A 16,446-nucleotide genomic window follows, 5' to 3' on the forward strand; every position below is an offset into this window, starting at 1 on the left:
AATCACTGAAGTCGCTGTTATAGATTTCTTTTTGATGCATACTAAATTTCTCTCAAACTAAATTATAAAGCTGATTTTAACTAACATTGGCAGTAATGCTTGAAAATGTAAGTGATCTAAGCAAAGTGAGTGAAATATCACGACTGGATCATTCGAGTTATGAAGCACCAATGCGTTTTATTTTGGACAAAATGGCAGCTTCTTACATCATAAAGTCATGTGCGGTCTTACTTAATTGTATATGATTGGTGGTAAAATGTATTTCTATTTGACATTGTTTGACTGTTGAAATGTTCTTCTTGAAATTTTTGTCTCTTAACTCAAAATATCTATTTCCATGTGCAAAAAAATATTGATCCTCCATTTTGGAATTATAAAAACTTGATCACCCCTTTTTCCACACACACAACCCCCTCTCCCCCCCCCCCCCCCCCCCCCCCGATAAAAAATGATATAAGGCCCTATAAGGCGTCCAAAAAAAAATAAAAATAATTATTTGGACTATTAATTTGAACATTTATATAAAAGCTTCGGTCTCACGTACGTTTAAATGATCTAAAATGACCTACTCATGCTTCCAAGTTTTTAAAGTCTAACTATATCCTGTATAGGGTGCTATATCCTAATAATCACAGTAGCCTAGCTGGTGTTCAGTTAGCACCTATTTGTCGATCGAATTTATTTCAATTTTATAGCGATCAATTTCCACAAACTTCTACCACCTTGCCTTTAACAATTCTTTACATATTTAACATATTCGTAATCACCCAACAATTCTTCATTGATTGAATAAACGCTTATAATTCGATAACATACTCGAAAGACTACACTTACAGTTATTTTTAGAACATTTATGTTTATCAATCTAAGAATAGAAAACCCATATTTTTATTTACATTCGATGTCTTCGGACGTCATCTCTAGTAGGTACGATGATAAACGAGAATCTTCGAGTTAAAAATAGAAACTCCTGATTATCCGAGAACATTCGTTAACTTTGTATATATAAGTAGCACTCTATGCCAGTGTTAGAATCATATACGAAGTCAGAGGATATACAGGCAGAACACAAAGAGATATTACAAGACAGAATTATTGTTTAAACGAAAACAGGTATGTAATAAATTAATTAATCAATATTGTATTTTGCATTATGTTTGAACTTTCGCTACACTAAACAGAAAGATTCAACAATACAATTTTTGTTTAGATGGAATCTGATATTGGCACATGTTAGAAATTCGTTAAAATCTTAGGTGCAGCTCAGCATCCATAAAACATTCATCTATTTTTTTTTTAGCTAGAATGCTTTTAATATTTTCAGAGACTGGAAGAATCTATAAGACTACTGGACCGACAGGACGTAAAACAAATTGTGTCTTTTCAAAATTGGTAAACATCCACTTCATTTTTATGAAATTTTAGTTCCTGTATGCATTGAAATAAAAGGTGGTATTTATTTCAATCAATGAAATAAATTGTATCGTGATGAAAATTAAACATAAGCGCATCAAACAATATATAAATCATAAATTGTCAGTGTCTTAAAGTGGCTCGTGGGTACAAAAATTTCAGCAAAAAATTGAACCTTTAATTTTTCATTACAAATTTTATTTATTACACTATTAGTTATTACTTTATGATATGGTAAAAAAAAATCAACCCAAAAGATCGATTCGGTTTGGCCCCAGATGACTTTTAAAATGTTTATATCATTGAAAAAGCTACAAATGATCTCCTTTTGGTGCAAAAATGCCATTTTTTGGCATTAAATTTGAAATATCTTTTTTTAACTCATCGGTGACCTATATTTTTTATCATTGTTTTCATATAAGCTGTACATTAACTAAATAATTGTAAAATTTAAGCGATTTCTGTAATTAGGTTATTTTTTTATTTCGGTATTGCCTCTATTTCTCCTATTAGTTCAACAGAAAAAAAGGACATTAACATAAATGTATGCTTCTTTTGGAGGCAGATTGTGAGCTTAAATGAACGGTGACCCCATTGTTTTATTTCATTTTTCCTTTGAGTATATGATAAAGTTCATTTATAAAAAAATATAGCAAAATCCTATATTACAAAAAAAAATTGATTTTTACCTAGGAGCCCCCTTTACTAACGTCAGTTGTTTATCAGAGACAGCGACTCAACAATAAAAAGAAAACAATGACATACGTGGTTGTAACATACTTTTATTATTTTTCATTCTAACACTTTACTGATTTTTTATTTCTGCTTTTTAAAATTATAATAAATAATAAATGAATTGTTAATTAAAAAATACTATTGTTATATTTTTAAGATTACAAATCAAAGATGTCAGGAAAATCTCCAGCAATTGGAATTGATCTTGGAACAACATATTCATGTGTCGCTGTTTTCCAGCACGGGAAAGTAGAAATAATTGCCAACGATCAGGGGAACAGAACTACTCCTAGTTATGTTGCCTTCACGGATACAGAGAGACTTGTAGGAGATGCAGCAAAAAACCAGGTAGCGCTGAATGCTGAAAATACTATTTTCGATGCCAAGAGACTGATCGGAAGAAATTTTACCGATTCAGCCGTACAGTCTGACATGAAGCATTGGCCATTCAAAGTTATCAACAGTGGCGGTAAACCAAAACTACAAGCCGAACACAAAGGAGAAACAAAAACCTTTACACCAGAAGAAATAAGCTCTATGGTTTTAGTTAAAATGAAAGAAACTGCTGAAGCCTATCTGGGGAAAAGGATAACAGATGCTGTCATCACGGTACCTGCATACTTCAATGATTCGCAAAGACTAGCCACCAAGGATGCTGGGTGTATTGCAGGACTGAACGTACTGAGGATCATCAACGAGCCTACTGCTGCGGCATTAGCTTACGGTCTGGACAAGAATCTATCTGGTGACAAAAACGTTCTGATATTTGATTTGGGAGGAGGAACATTTGATGTCTCCATTCTGTCGATCGGTGAGGGTTCATTGTTCGAGGTACGTTCCACAGCTGGAGACACTCATCTTGGAGGGGAGGATTTTGATAACAGAATTGTTAAACATTTCATTACTGAATTTAAGAGGAAGCATGGTAAAGACATTTCTGGAAATAATCGTGCAATCAGAAGATTATTAACTGCATGTGAGAAAGCAAAGAGAACATTGTCCAGCAGTACAGAGGCTAACGTGGAGATAGACTCATTGTTTGAGGGCATGGACTTCTACACAAAAATCACCAGAGCACGATTTGAAGATCTATGTCAAGATTTGTTCAGAAAGACTATGGAACCGGTCGAAAAAGCTTTGAGGGACGCAAAACTGGACAAGGGAAGTATTAACGAGGTTGTACTTGTTGGAGGCTCAACAAGGATCCCAAAAATACAGAAAATGTTATCGGAATTCATGAATGGAAAGGAATTGAACAAATCTGTCAATCCTGACGAAGCTGTGGCCTATGGTGCAGCCGTACAAGCAGCTATCCTATCAGGTGATCGTAGTGACGTCATTAAAGATGTACTGTTAGTAGACGTAGCTCCACTGTCCCTTGGAATTGAAACAGCCGGTGGTGTCATGACAAAACTAATTGAAAGGAATACAAAGATCCCTGCAAAAGCCTCCAACACATTCACAACATATTCAGACAACCAGCCAGCAGTAAGCATTCAAGTTTTTGAAGGAGAAAGAGCAATGACCAAAGACAATAATACTCTTGGAAAATTCGACTTGACTGGTATACCTCCAGCTCCTCGTGGTGTACCTCAAATCGACGTAGAATTTAACATTGATGCAAACGGACTTTTACACGTATCGGCTAAAGACAAAAGTACAGGAAATACAAAGCAAATTACAATCACAAATGATAGAGGCAGGCTTAGCAAAGAAGACATTGATCGAATGGTTTCCGAAGCAGAGAAATACAAAGACGAAGATGAAAAACAAAAACAGCGAGTTTCATCAAGGAATCAACTTGAGAACTATATTTTCAGTGTTAAACAAGCGACAAATGACTCTGGTGACAAGCTGACACCTGAGGAAAAACAAACTGTTACAACAGCTTGTGAAGAATCACTTAAATGGTTAGATCAAAACTCCTTAGCAGAGAAAGATGAATACGATGACAAAATGAAAGAACTTCAGAGAGTATGTTCACCCTTCATGACAAAACTTCATGGAGGTAATCAAGGTGGACCGGCTGGTAGTTCAGGGGGACAACACGGAGGACAGAACACATCTGGTGGACCAACTGTGGAAGAAGTTGATTAAGATATAAATTTTAAATGACATTAATATTGCTTAAAGTGATTTTTGAGATTGCTAGTCGTTAAAATATAATCATGCTAGAGAATATGTATTGGACTTTGAATGGCATTAACATTGAAAAATAGTTGTACATGTGTTTATCATAAGTTTTGTTATTTTTAAGTTACATATTAAAGCCTTTAAAGTGCTATATTTAGTTGTACATGTGTTGGCATTAACATTGAACATATGTTTTGGCATTAACATTGAACATATGTGTTGGCATTAACATTGAACATATGTGTTGGCATTAACATTGAACATATTTAGTTATTTGTTTTTTTCAGTAGAAAAAAAACTTTAATTGAATATTTAAGTTGTACATGTGTTGGCATTAACATTAAAACATATTTAATTATCCTTTAGTTTTTCAGTAGAAAAAACTTTAATTATGATATATTTAGTTTTGAAATATTCATACACATTTTGTAAAATATTTAGTCTTTCAGTAATAAACTGTGTTAAACATTTATTTGTTCAGTAATTTAGACATTTTTTTCCAGAAAATGACCTCTACAAGAGGTGATTTATGTCAATGAGATAAACTAGTCTAAAATCGAGAGATGTTTCAAACATTTGAAACTCATTGTACGGTAACAATAACATGTGATATGATTACCAATAAGGCAACTCTCCACCAGAGACCAAAGTCCGTAAAATTAATAACCGTCTCCGTACGACATTTAACAATTAGCAAATTTATATAAGAAAATGTGGTATGGTTGCCAATGAGATAACTCTCTATCCAAGTCACAAATGTTAAAATTAAACATATGGAAAGTCATCTTACATTAACAATAAGTCTTATTATTATCATTATAAGATGTGGTATGATTACCAATAAGGCAACAATAATTACCGTGCGACCATCAAAAATTAACAAAACCCATACTGCAAGGCAATTTATAAATGGCTCAAATGATAAATTTCAAAAAACTGCGACGGGAAAACAGGAAAACAGGTGCATGAAAAACAAGTATGATAGACAGCAACTGTTAATAGACATAAGAAGATGTGGTTTGTGTGCCAATGAGAAAACTCTTTATCCACGTCACAATTTGTAAAAGTAAACAATTACAGGTCAAAGTACTCTCTCTCAACACGGAGTCTTGGCTCACGCTGATGATCAAACTAAAAAGAGCCCCCCCCCCCCCAAAAAAAAAAAAAGAAGAGTGTATATATTCAATTTTCAAATTCTTGTGGTATTGCTTCAAAAAAAATGATTATGACATGCACGTAATAAATTTTGAGCGTCAAAAGCGCTTTCCTGGATTTGACTTCATCACGAAAGCTTAAACTCTAACATCTTATTACCAGGAATTGTGAGCGTCAAAGGCGCTTTCTGGACAGAGCTAAACTTCATCAGGAACGATCAAACTTATAAAATTGAATACCAGGGACGTATAAATTACTAGAAAAGTAGGGCTAAATGTCCGAGGAGGATCAATCGGCAATCCTCGGGTGACACCGCTTCTCTCCTTAGATGAGGTACGAAATCGGCCGAGTTGGGACGATTACGAGGAGGATATAAAAGGAATTGGGTTAGGCTGTAGCAGTTGATCTCTAGTATTAAGATGTTGACACCTAGATAACAGATTGTCCAATAGCAGTGGTATTGCCCTAGGGTAACGAAACAAGATACATGTAACTCAATGAAACAATTCATTACAAGAGCCTAATTAGATATAAGAAGATGTGGGATGAATGCCAATGAGACAACTCTCCATCCATGTCCAAATTTGTAAAAAGTAAACCATTACAGATATGTATCAATGGAACAGCAACCCAACGACACAATATCAAATTACACACTTGACAATTCGACATAACAAAATGGAAAATGGGGTTTGTGTTGCTGCAGTCTTTAGTTTTGTATGTTGTGTTTTCTGTACTCTTTTTGTCTTTCGGTCTGTTTGTATTCTCTAACCATGGCGTTATCAGTTTATTATCGACTTGTGACGATTTTCAAGAAAGAAGACAAAACATGCATTTTACCCTTGTGTTTCATTTTAAACTATGTCCTCAGTGTTGGCTGAAAGTAAGGATCATTGGGAATAATCCTTCAATTAAATAGCCAAATGATATGTTTGGCCAAATTTGCATTCGTCACAACTCAGCCGATTACGTACCTCATAGGGAGAGTAGAGTCTCCCGAGGATTGACGATTGGCCAAGTATGGTTCCAATTGACCCATTATTCTCAGAGAAACATATTATTGTAAAAATACATGGTCGACGGATAATGACGACGGGTCGAAAGACATGTAATAACAATAGCTCTCATTGGCCCATAATTGGAAATTTATTTATGATGTTTTAAGATACTACACACATGGAGACTATATGCGAATTTTAGAAGGGGAATTCCCAGACTCGGGTATCTTTGTCGATCAGTTAATATTCTGTTTGTGGAAAAAACAGGCTTGTTATTCAGTGGTTGTTGTTGGTTCTCGTCTACCACACTTTTTTTCGAAAATTGTTTTGTCTACAATTTATCGGTTGTTTTTTTCTTAAATCTGATTTACATATTTCAACCGACTTTCAGCGGCAGTATGATTTTTTTCACATTTTTTGTGATCATATAGTTGCTTATAACCACAAACATCCACGTATTTGAACTCTAGATGGTACTTGCTTCAATCGGTTGTTACGTTGTTGTCAATGATTCCTGTATGTCTGTTTTGTTTTTTCGAAAATTATTTCGTTATAAATAAAGCTGTTGGTTTTCTTTTGAATTGTTTAACATTTTTCGTGTCGAGGCTTTTTACAGCAGACTTTGCGGTATTATTTTTTTTTTTCTCAGATTGTTGAGATTGCTGCATGGTTGCTTAATTTTTTTTTACTTAATTTTTGCATCAACTTTATTTGGACTCTGATAAATAGTTGTCTCTTAGTTGGATATATTATAACGACCGACTTTAGAAACGCAACACTAGATTATTCTTTTTAAAATTTTGAATGAATTTGTCACCGCCAAAAGCAATGACTGCTTGTAACAAACACCAAAATGATTGCCAGAAAGGTCAACCAATTCTGCTTGACATGTTTTGGGTTCTGTTTTGCACCTTCTGAATTAGCCTTTGTACCAACCATTACTATGGGGGTTGGCAATTATGCAGTTGAAACTTTCGGGCTTTAAATGTTTTTCTTCAGCCGATTCTTTGGCAGTACAGTTTATGCATGGGAAACATTTATTGAATGAATCTGTGCGCAATGCTATTCCGCAAATTCATTACCAGTTGTAAACATGTCTCGCAATTTAGCCGTTTCAGAATCTAAAGAATCATGGGTAATTTCATTGTTCGTACCCCAAAATGAAAATAACGCCACTTCATTGGTTAAATTTCCATTGTTTATGACATTTTTAACCAATCAGGACGTTGTGGTGTACAGTTTTGAAAATATTACCCAGGATGCATTAGATTCTGAAATGGCGAATTACGTTGGGTAATCAAATTATATTGACTGCATGTTGATCTGGTCATTGATTGTCGACAACACATCCTATACAGTAAGGACAGTAAAGCTAGGTTCACACTGCCGATCAGATCAACTCGATGAACCCGATTGTCCAAATTTCCACGACCAAGCTCAACCAAATTCTTGATCGGGCCTGTTTACAACTTCTACCCGACCGCCATCCGACTGTACACGACCTTAACTCGACAATTCACGACCCCATCAGGACTCCATCCCGACAACAAAATGAATACTTATTCGATAATTCCGATCAGTTCACGATCTTTACACGATTTTTACTCGACTAGCTAGACCAAATCAATTTTTTCACAATCTCAGTCTGATCTCGACCAGACCAGATCGACCTGATCGTATATGGGTCGTAGGGATAATCGGGAATTGGTCGAGTATGCACAATTTTAGTATAAAAACGTCCGAAACTTTTATTCCTCGCCACTTCGGGGTGGGCATTACGTGTTACCCTTGTCCGTCCGAACGTATGTGCGTACGTCCCAACAATATTAGTTTCCGTTCTTTAATTTTTTTTGCTTCAACCAAATTTTATGAAACGCCGTATACACAATGCTTATTTCCATAAAACACAGTTCAAAAGCAAATTTGGGTGGCCGTTCTTGAGTAATGACCCTTTATAATGTTACTTATGCTAGCTGGGGTATTATCAGTGTCCCATGGACACATTTTCCGTATATTTGGTTATATTCAGTAGAAGGTCCGAATAAAATCATACATTCAAAATATCTATATAGATCGAAATAAAGCAATTGGATTTGTGGGCAAGGTGGTAAGAGCTCAGAGAAACAGGTAACGGAGCTTGGAGAGTGAAAAGAAAACGAACAAGCAGGTGTAGACAGCAACGGGCGCCGAGAAATCTAAGTGAGGCAGTGGCTGACACGCCGACCACATGTGGGCAGTACGGGAGACTTGCACTAACTTAACAAAGAGGAACCCAATGCTTACAAAAACTTCCTCATAGTGGACACTGATATGTAATAGTTGTATTAGGATCGAGTACACAGTTATCGTCCTTTGATTTTCGTTGTCCGGACAACGAATATAGTCCTTAGTGTTGACAGTGTGTTACATACGAAATTTTGTTATATCCCTTCTAAATTTATTTTTCCATGTTTTATTCCTCATATAGCAAGAAGGGGGTGAAATGACACTGTAAAAAATTTGGGTCATAAATATTAATGTAAAGTAGTGATTAGGTTCAGCTGAAAAAGGTAAAAAATTAGCACTTCGGAATCTGTCAAAAGATTTCAAGACCCCTTAATATAAAATTGTTCATATTTTGAGGTAGAGCTGATAAAGTTTTCTATAAGTTTGATATAATTTGTCCCAAAACTAGTACAACACACTGTAAAAATATTGAGAAAACGCAGCTGGGATTTTTTTTCATTTATTGTCTAAAAAATTGCACTACGAAATTACTGTGTATTGGTCTTTTTTTTTATAGTAATTTTAGACAATATTTTGAGTTATGACAAGCAAGAACACGTTTAGATAATTGATCTAATGTTAAAGTTAGAAAGAAATGCATCGTTTGAACTAACAGAACGACGAACGACAAACAGAAGACGTATTAGCAGCGAGAGTATAGTTTGTCAAAGTTTATGCAAACTTTGCAAAAGTATGTTAGAATCAAATGATCAAAACGTGTGCACGCTGAACTGTTTGTATCGTTCGTTGTTACATGTATATATATATTAATCATTTCTATGTCATTTGGTGTTCTGTGAAGAGCTGTCTCGTTGGCAATTGTACTACATCTTCTTTGTTTATACTAGTACAAACATTTCTATACAAACGAAAAATACGGACAGAAAAAAACAGAAAATAGCCCATAAAACAGGTAAATATAATCTTGATCGATGTTCTTATAAACCAACTTCGAAAGATAACTTAGTCGTCAGCAGTCTAATAATGAATATTATTGCACAATTACTTTCATATTTGAAAAATCAGCCGGTGCCAACATTGCAGGATATTCTTCTCTTCCGGAACACATGAGTTCATCCCATGTTTTTTTGGGGTTATGTATTGCTAAGTTTTTAGTTTTCTATTTTATGTGGACTGCTGTTTGTCTTCTCGTCGTCGGTTTTTGCTATGGCTGTGTCGGTTTGTTTTCAACATTTGATCGTTCCTTTGGTGTCTTTTGCCTCTCTTTTAAAATGTTACCTCTCCCTGTAAAAGTAAAGACACGTACTGTACATAGAGGAATTTGTGTACAGTTAAATATATTGTTGCCAATATATTTTTGCGGAAGCAGAGTTATGAGAGTTAATCAGACCTGCACAAACGTTTAGAGAATCGTGTAGCAGTCATGTGTTCTCGGGTATGGGCGAGTAGATACCGAAGAGTAGTCGAATGTTGTCGCGAAGGGATCGGGTATTGGTCGAGTTGGTCTGGGGTAAAATAAATATAGAAGTCGCAGTGATCTGGAAGCGATTGGACATTGGTCGAGTTATTCTGGAAATGATCGGACATTAGTCGAGCAAAAGTCGAAATGATCGAGTACTGATCGTAAATTTTGTTGTATTCCGACCAAACTCAATTCGACTGCTTCTCGACTGCTTCTCGATCTCTTCTCGAGTGACTTGCTTCTCGGTCCTTACTGGATTGTTTTTGACATGTCAAAAACTCTCGGGTAGATAGTCAGATGGATGACGAGTAGGGTAGACTATCCCGAACATCCTTGTCGATTGAGTCAGACCAGTCTCCCGATCACGTAATTTGTTTTGATCGGGCTTGATCGAGTTGATCTGATCGGCAGTGTGAACCTAGCTTAACACAAGTTTCTTAAGTTTACAGCACGTTCATGTTTTACTGTTTACAGTATTCTTATGGGCTGATTCAGTTTTTTATTCCTCAGTCTTGACAATATGGAGATGCAGCATTTCTAACTGATTTAAGTGTGGCCAAGGCTTGAAAGAATTGTTTCATGAAGCAAAAAAAAAAAAAACTGAAAAAAAAAACTTTAATGGGTTCCATACAGATAGGTAAGTCAGATATTGATTTTTTCTAAAGAAAAAGAAACTTCTTCAAAAATCCAGTATGTTTAATAAACACAGGTAAGTCAGATGTTGATTGTTTCTAAAGAAAAAGAAGCATGGGTAAGCATAAATAGTAGTTGTATGAGAATCAAAGATGATTTGGTAAAAAAACAAACACAATGAGTGTTGCGTTTTTAAAGTCAATCAGTATATCATGTTAAATTTATTTATTTAGACTCGGTGTGATTTGTAGCTTGACATATCGTATGGACCACTGTAGTCTATCCTTCTTGAAGACTATGTATGTCTTTGCTTATTCTTCATTGACTCAAGGTATAGGGGAGGGTTGAGATCTCACAAAACATGTTTAATCCCACTGCATGTTTACGCTTGTCCATTGTCTGGAGCCTCTGGCCTTTGTAATTCTTGTATGAAACATTCCTAATTTTCATTCTCAATTTTATCAGGCTACACTCTCGAGTGCGTAATTCAATATTATGTCGTTTGATTGCTGAGGTGGAATCGTTGGATTGCTGAGGTGGAAAAGCCTTAGTAAATAAAAAATTAAGTAATGGATTTGATTTTATGTCTTTACTTCAAGAACACAAAGAATTGATATAGGAGCCTGTAAGTGGTTGTCGTTAGTTACGGTCTGTCATATTTGTTCTTCGTTTATTGTTTTGTCATTTACAGCCGACTGTACAGTCTATGTTTTCTCATTTTCGAAGGCTGTACGGTGGCATGTAATTGATTTCATACTCATGAACTCATCTGTAACTATACCACATCTCATTGATCTGGCGGGAAAGACGGACGGACAGAGGCACAGACAAACGGATGGACGGACAGACCGAAAAACATAATACCCATTAAATAGGGCACAAAAAAAATTTTTGTAATTGTCTGTTTTTTGTTGTTGTTGAGTTGTCTTCTCATTGACGTTTACCCAACCTCTCCCTTTATAGATGTCCATACATCTTTTAAGTACAAGTATGTGATTATTCCTCAAAAGTAATTTATATATTTGTTTCACAAACAAATGTCTCTAATGAGATACGTACTATTGTCATAATTAAAAGGGAACATAACTGCATCAAATCTTAGATCAAATGTTACAAAATATTGGGTCAAATCATGCTAGAGTTATTGTACCAAATGTACAATGAACATAAAAAAAACAAGAATTTTTCCATAGTAAACTAATGCCCTACTCGCACTTTCATTTTCTATGTTCGTTGGACAGTGAAATTAGGGTCAAAACTTTATTTTGGAATTAAAAATTAGAATGATCATATCATAGGGAACATGTGTACTAAGTTTCAAGTTGAAGTTGGCCTTCAACTTCATCAAAAACTACCTTGACCGAAAAAATTTAACCTGAAGCGGTACAGACGGACGGATGGACACATAAACTGAAAAACATAATGCCCTTAGGTTGAGTATAACTTGTAGTCTAACACCATATCTAAACAACATTGAGGATAAAAAGTGAGCATCATCAAAACCAAAAGTTACTTTAAGATGAAGAACAGCAAACGGATAACCATAGGCATTCCATTGCTATGATACAGCATATCCATTCTTTCCCATTCAGGAATGAAATAACCAATGACTAAAAAATGATTAAAAAAAACTTAGGGAGCTACCATTTGATTTTCATTGGGGGGGAGGGGGGGCTAGAATGAAAAATTTTGTCCTGCATTTTTTTAGCTGTAATCTCTGTCCTGCCTTTTTATTTTTCACTCTGTTCGGTCCTGTTTTTTTTTTTTTTAGTTTATCCTGACTTTTTTACCCCCCCCCCCCCCATGAAAATCAAATGGTATCACAGATAAACTCCCTTGGGCTTACTCAATTCCTTGTGCTCAAGGTGGACAATAAAAACTAAATATTTTACAAATTTTATAACAAAATAACTAAATGGGTTAAATTAAATCCTCTACTGTCATTTAGTTCTAACTTTCTACGTATTTGTAAAACCCAAACTGCAAAGCAAGATACAAATGGACCCGAACTGATCAAAGTCAAGCAACTGAAACGAGAAAACTAATGGCTTGATTTCAGATGCACGAAATTAACAAGTATGATATTCAGTAACTGTGAATATGTTCAACTTTCAGATTCTTGAGTTATTGCTTAAATAAGAAAATTTACTTCACCAGGAACGCCCAAACTTACACATTTGAATACCAGGAATGTACAGTTGTTACATTCTACGGAATTTGTTGTCTAGTGAAGAGTGGCCTTATTGGTAATCATTTCACATGTTATTGTTGCAATACGTAAAGTTTCAACTGTTTGAAACCTGTCGGTATTATACTGACCTGTCTCATTGACATAATTCACCACTTTAAGAGGTCACTTACTGGAAAAGAGTGTCTAAATTAATGAAGAAATAAATGTTTTATACAGTTTATTACTGAAAAACTAAATAGTTTACAAATTTTATAACAAAATAACTAAATGGATTAAATTAAAGTTCTTTCTTCTGAAAAACTTCATGATAACTAAATATTTTCAATGTTAATGCCAATACATGTACAACTAAATATTTTAGGATTAAAGCTCTTTACAAAATAACTCCATATTTTAAAATGCTTTGTACTATTTAACTACAAAAATAACAAAACTTATAATAACACATGTACAACTATTTTTCAATGTTAATGCCATTCAAAATCCAATACATCTTCTTTTGCATGATTATATGTTAACGACTAGCAATCTCGAAAATCACTTTAAGCAATGTCATTTATAAAAGTATTTGTTTATTAATCAACTTCTTCCACAGTTGGTCCACCAGATGTGTTCTGACCCCCGTGTTGTCCCCCAGTACTACCAGCTGGTCCACCTTGGGCACCTCCATGAAGTTTTGTCATGACGGGTGAACATACTCTCTGAAGTTCTTTCATTTTGTCTTCATATTCATCTTTCTCTGCTAAGGAATTTTGATCTAACCATTTAAGTGATTCTTCACAAGCTGTTGTAACAGTCTGTTTTTCCTCAGTTGTCAGCTTGTCACCAGAGTCATTTGTCGCTTGTTTAACACTGAAAATATAGTTCTCAAGTTGATTCCTTGATGAAACTCGCTGTTTTTGTTTTTCATCTTCGTCTTTGTATTTCTCTGCTTCGGAAACCATTCTATCAATGTCTTCTTTGCTAAGCCTTCCTCTGTCATTTGTGATTGTAATTTGCTTTGTATTTCCTGTACTTTTGTCTTTAGCCGATACGTGTAAAAGTCCATTTGCATCAATGTTAAATTCTACGTCGATTTGAGGTACACCACGGGGAGCTGGAGGTATACCAGTCAAGTCGAATTTTCCAAGAGTATTATTGTCTTTGGTCATTGCTCTTTCTCCTTCGAAAACTTGAATGCTTACTGCTGGCTGGTTATCTGAATATGTTGTGAAAGTGTTGGAGGCTTTTGCAGGGATCTTTGTATTCCTTTCAATTAGTTTTGTCATGACACCACCGGCTGTTTCGATTCCAAGGGACAGTGGAGCCACGTCTACTAACAAAACATCTTTAATGACGTCACTACGATCACCTGATAGGATAGCTGCTTGTACGGCTGCACCATAGGCCACAGCTTCGTCAGGATTGACAGATTTGTTCAATTCCTTTCCATTCATGAATTCCGACAACATTTTCTGTATTTTTGGGATCCTTGTTGAGCCTCCAACAAGTACAACCTCATTAATACTTCCCTTGTCCAGTTTTGCGTCCCGCAAAGCTTTTTCAACCGGCTCCATTGTCTTTCTGAACAAATCTGCGCACAAATCTTCAAATCGAGCTCTGGTGATTTTTGTGTAGAAGTCCATGCCCTCAAACAACGAATCAATCTCCACGTTTGCCTCTGTACTGCTTGACAATGTTCTCTTTGCTTTCTCACATGCAGTTAATAATCTTCTGATTGCACGATTATTTCCAGAGATGTCTTTACCATGCTTCCTCTTAAATTCAGTAATGAAATGTTTAACAATTCTGTTATCAAAATCCTCCCCTCCAAGATGAGTATCTCCAGCAGTGGACCGAACCTCAAATAATGAACCCTCACCAATCGACAGAATGGAGACATCAAATGTTCCTCCTCCCAAATCAAATATTAGAACATTCTTGTCACCAGAAAGATTTTTGTCCAGACCGTAAGCTAATGCCGCAGCAGTAGGTTCGTTTATAATCCTTAGTACGTTCAGTCCTGCAATACACCCAGCATCCTTTGTGGCTAGTCTTTGGGAATCATTGAAGTATGCAGGAACCGTGATTACAGCATCTTTTATCTTCTTGCCCAGATAGGCTTCAGCAGTTTCTTTCATTTTAACTAAAACCATTGAACTTATTTCTTCTGGTGTAAATGTTTTTGTTTCTCCTTTGTGTTCGGCTTGGAGTTTTGGTTTACCACCACTGTTGATCACTTTGAATGGCCAATGCTTTATGTGGACTGTACGGCTGAATCAGTAAAATTTCTTCCGATCAGTCTCTTGGCATCGAAAATAGTATTTTCAGCATTCAGTGCTACTTGGTTTTTTGCTGCATCGCCAACAAGTCTCTCTGTATCCGTGAAGGCAACATAACTGGGTGTAGTTCTGTTACCCTGGTCATTGGCAATTATTTCTACTTTACCGTGCTGGAAAACAGCGACACATGAATATGTTGTTCCAAGATCAATTCCAATTGCTGGAGATTTTCCTGCCATCTTTGATTCGTACTCTAAAAAATATAATAATAGTATTTTCATCTAACAATTCATGTAATGTATTTTTTTCTTAAAGCAGAAATAAACAGTTAGGAAACGACCATTAAACGTCCAGGAAAAAGGGGGGATGGGTATATTTTCTTTCTAAAATAAATTCTGCTACCCAATTTGATGAAAACTGACAAATGTTCTGGTCAAGCAGATGACAAAAAAATTCTGAATGCAAATTATCCCATACCTTATAGCTAATACTGTTAAATTTTTAAAATCATCTGATTGATCGAGTTGAAAAACTACAATAATTTTTTATGCGCTTTGTGTGAATAAAAGTTCTGACTAAGAAAAAAAACATACCCCCCTTTTGAAGTTAAATTGTTGTTGACTTAGTACGTGTTAAAATAAAAAAATAATCCGAAGTATATGAAATTATGTCTTTTATTTTTGTCGTTGTTGTTGGGTCGTTGTTTCTGATAAACATCTAACGTTCGGTTGAAGCACTGACCATTTATCTATTGTTTGGGGTGCATATGTTTATTATTTTTTCATTATACGACAGTTTATTTCATTAATTAATATAAAAACTATATTATTTCAATACGTACAGGGAATTTTTTTTATTTCAAAATGAAGTGGCTGTGGTGGATATTTACCAATTTAGAAAAGACACAATCTATTTTTTTTATGTCCTCTCCAGTCTAATAGAATTTTTTCCACCTCTCAAAATGTTTATAAAATACTAGCTAATAACAAGAAAGCCATGTTCAATCCACCATTTTGTACATTTAAGAATGCCTGTATCAAGTCGGGAATGTGATTAGGTCTTACCATTTGGAGGGACTTCCCGTTTAGAATTTTCCTCGGAGTTCAGTATTTTTTTGTTATTTCACTTTTTAAGTATGCTGCGCTGAATTCTTGATTTTGAAATTTTGACATATTTCTAACAGGTGCCAAATTAAGCAAAATTCTCTGAAGGTTTATTTTATAATAATTGTATTTGCAT

The 16,446-nt window shown here is 35.1% G+C and overlaps 1 protein-coding gene and 1 pseudogene across 1 annotated transcript; one reads left to right on the forward strand and one right to left on the reverse strand.

Moving 5' to 3' along the window:
- Nucleotides 1-982: 982 nt before the first annotated feature.
- On the forward strand, nucleotides 983-4,753 carry LOC139485983 (heat shock protein 68-like). Its single transcript, XM_071270666.1, has 2 exons — nucleotides 983-1,113; nucleotides 2,306-4,753. Exon 2 carries the CDS (start codon nucleotides 2,320-2,322, stop codon nucleotides 4,243-4,245), a length of 1,926 nt encoding a protein of 641 aa, XP_071126767.1. The 5' UTR covers nucleotides 983-1,113; nucleotides 2,306-2,319; the 3' UTR covers nucleotides 4,246-4,753.
- An 8,397-nt stretch (nucleotides 4,754-13,150) lies between these two features.
- Nucleotides 13,151-15,461, reverse strand: LOC139485940 (heat shock protein 68-like; annotated as a pseudogene).
- Between the last annotated feature and the right edge of the window lie 985 nt (nucleotides 15,462-16,446).

The sequence above is a fragment of the Mytilus edulis genome, chromosome 8, assembly GCF_963676685.1.
Source record: "Mytilus edulis chromosome 8, xbMytEdul2.2, whole genome shotgun sequence".
Classification (NCBI taxonomy): Eukaryota; Metazoa; Mollusca; class Bivalvia; order Mytilida; family Mytilidae; genus Mytilus; species Mytilus edulis.

What these genes read in the sequence shown, in the direction of transcription:
- LOC139485983 (XM_071270666.1), top strand. Translation starts at nt 2,320, where the DNA reads ATGTCAGGAAAATCTCCAGCAATTGGAATTGATCTTGGAACAACATAT.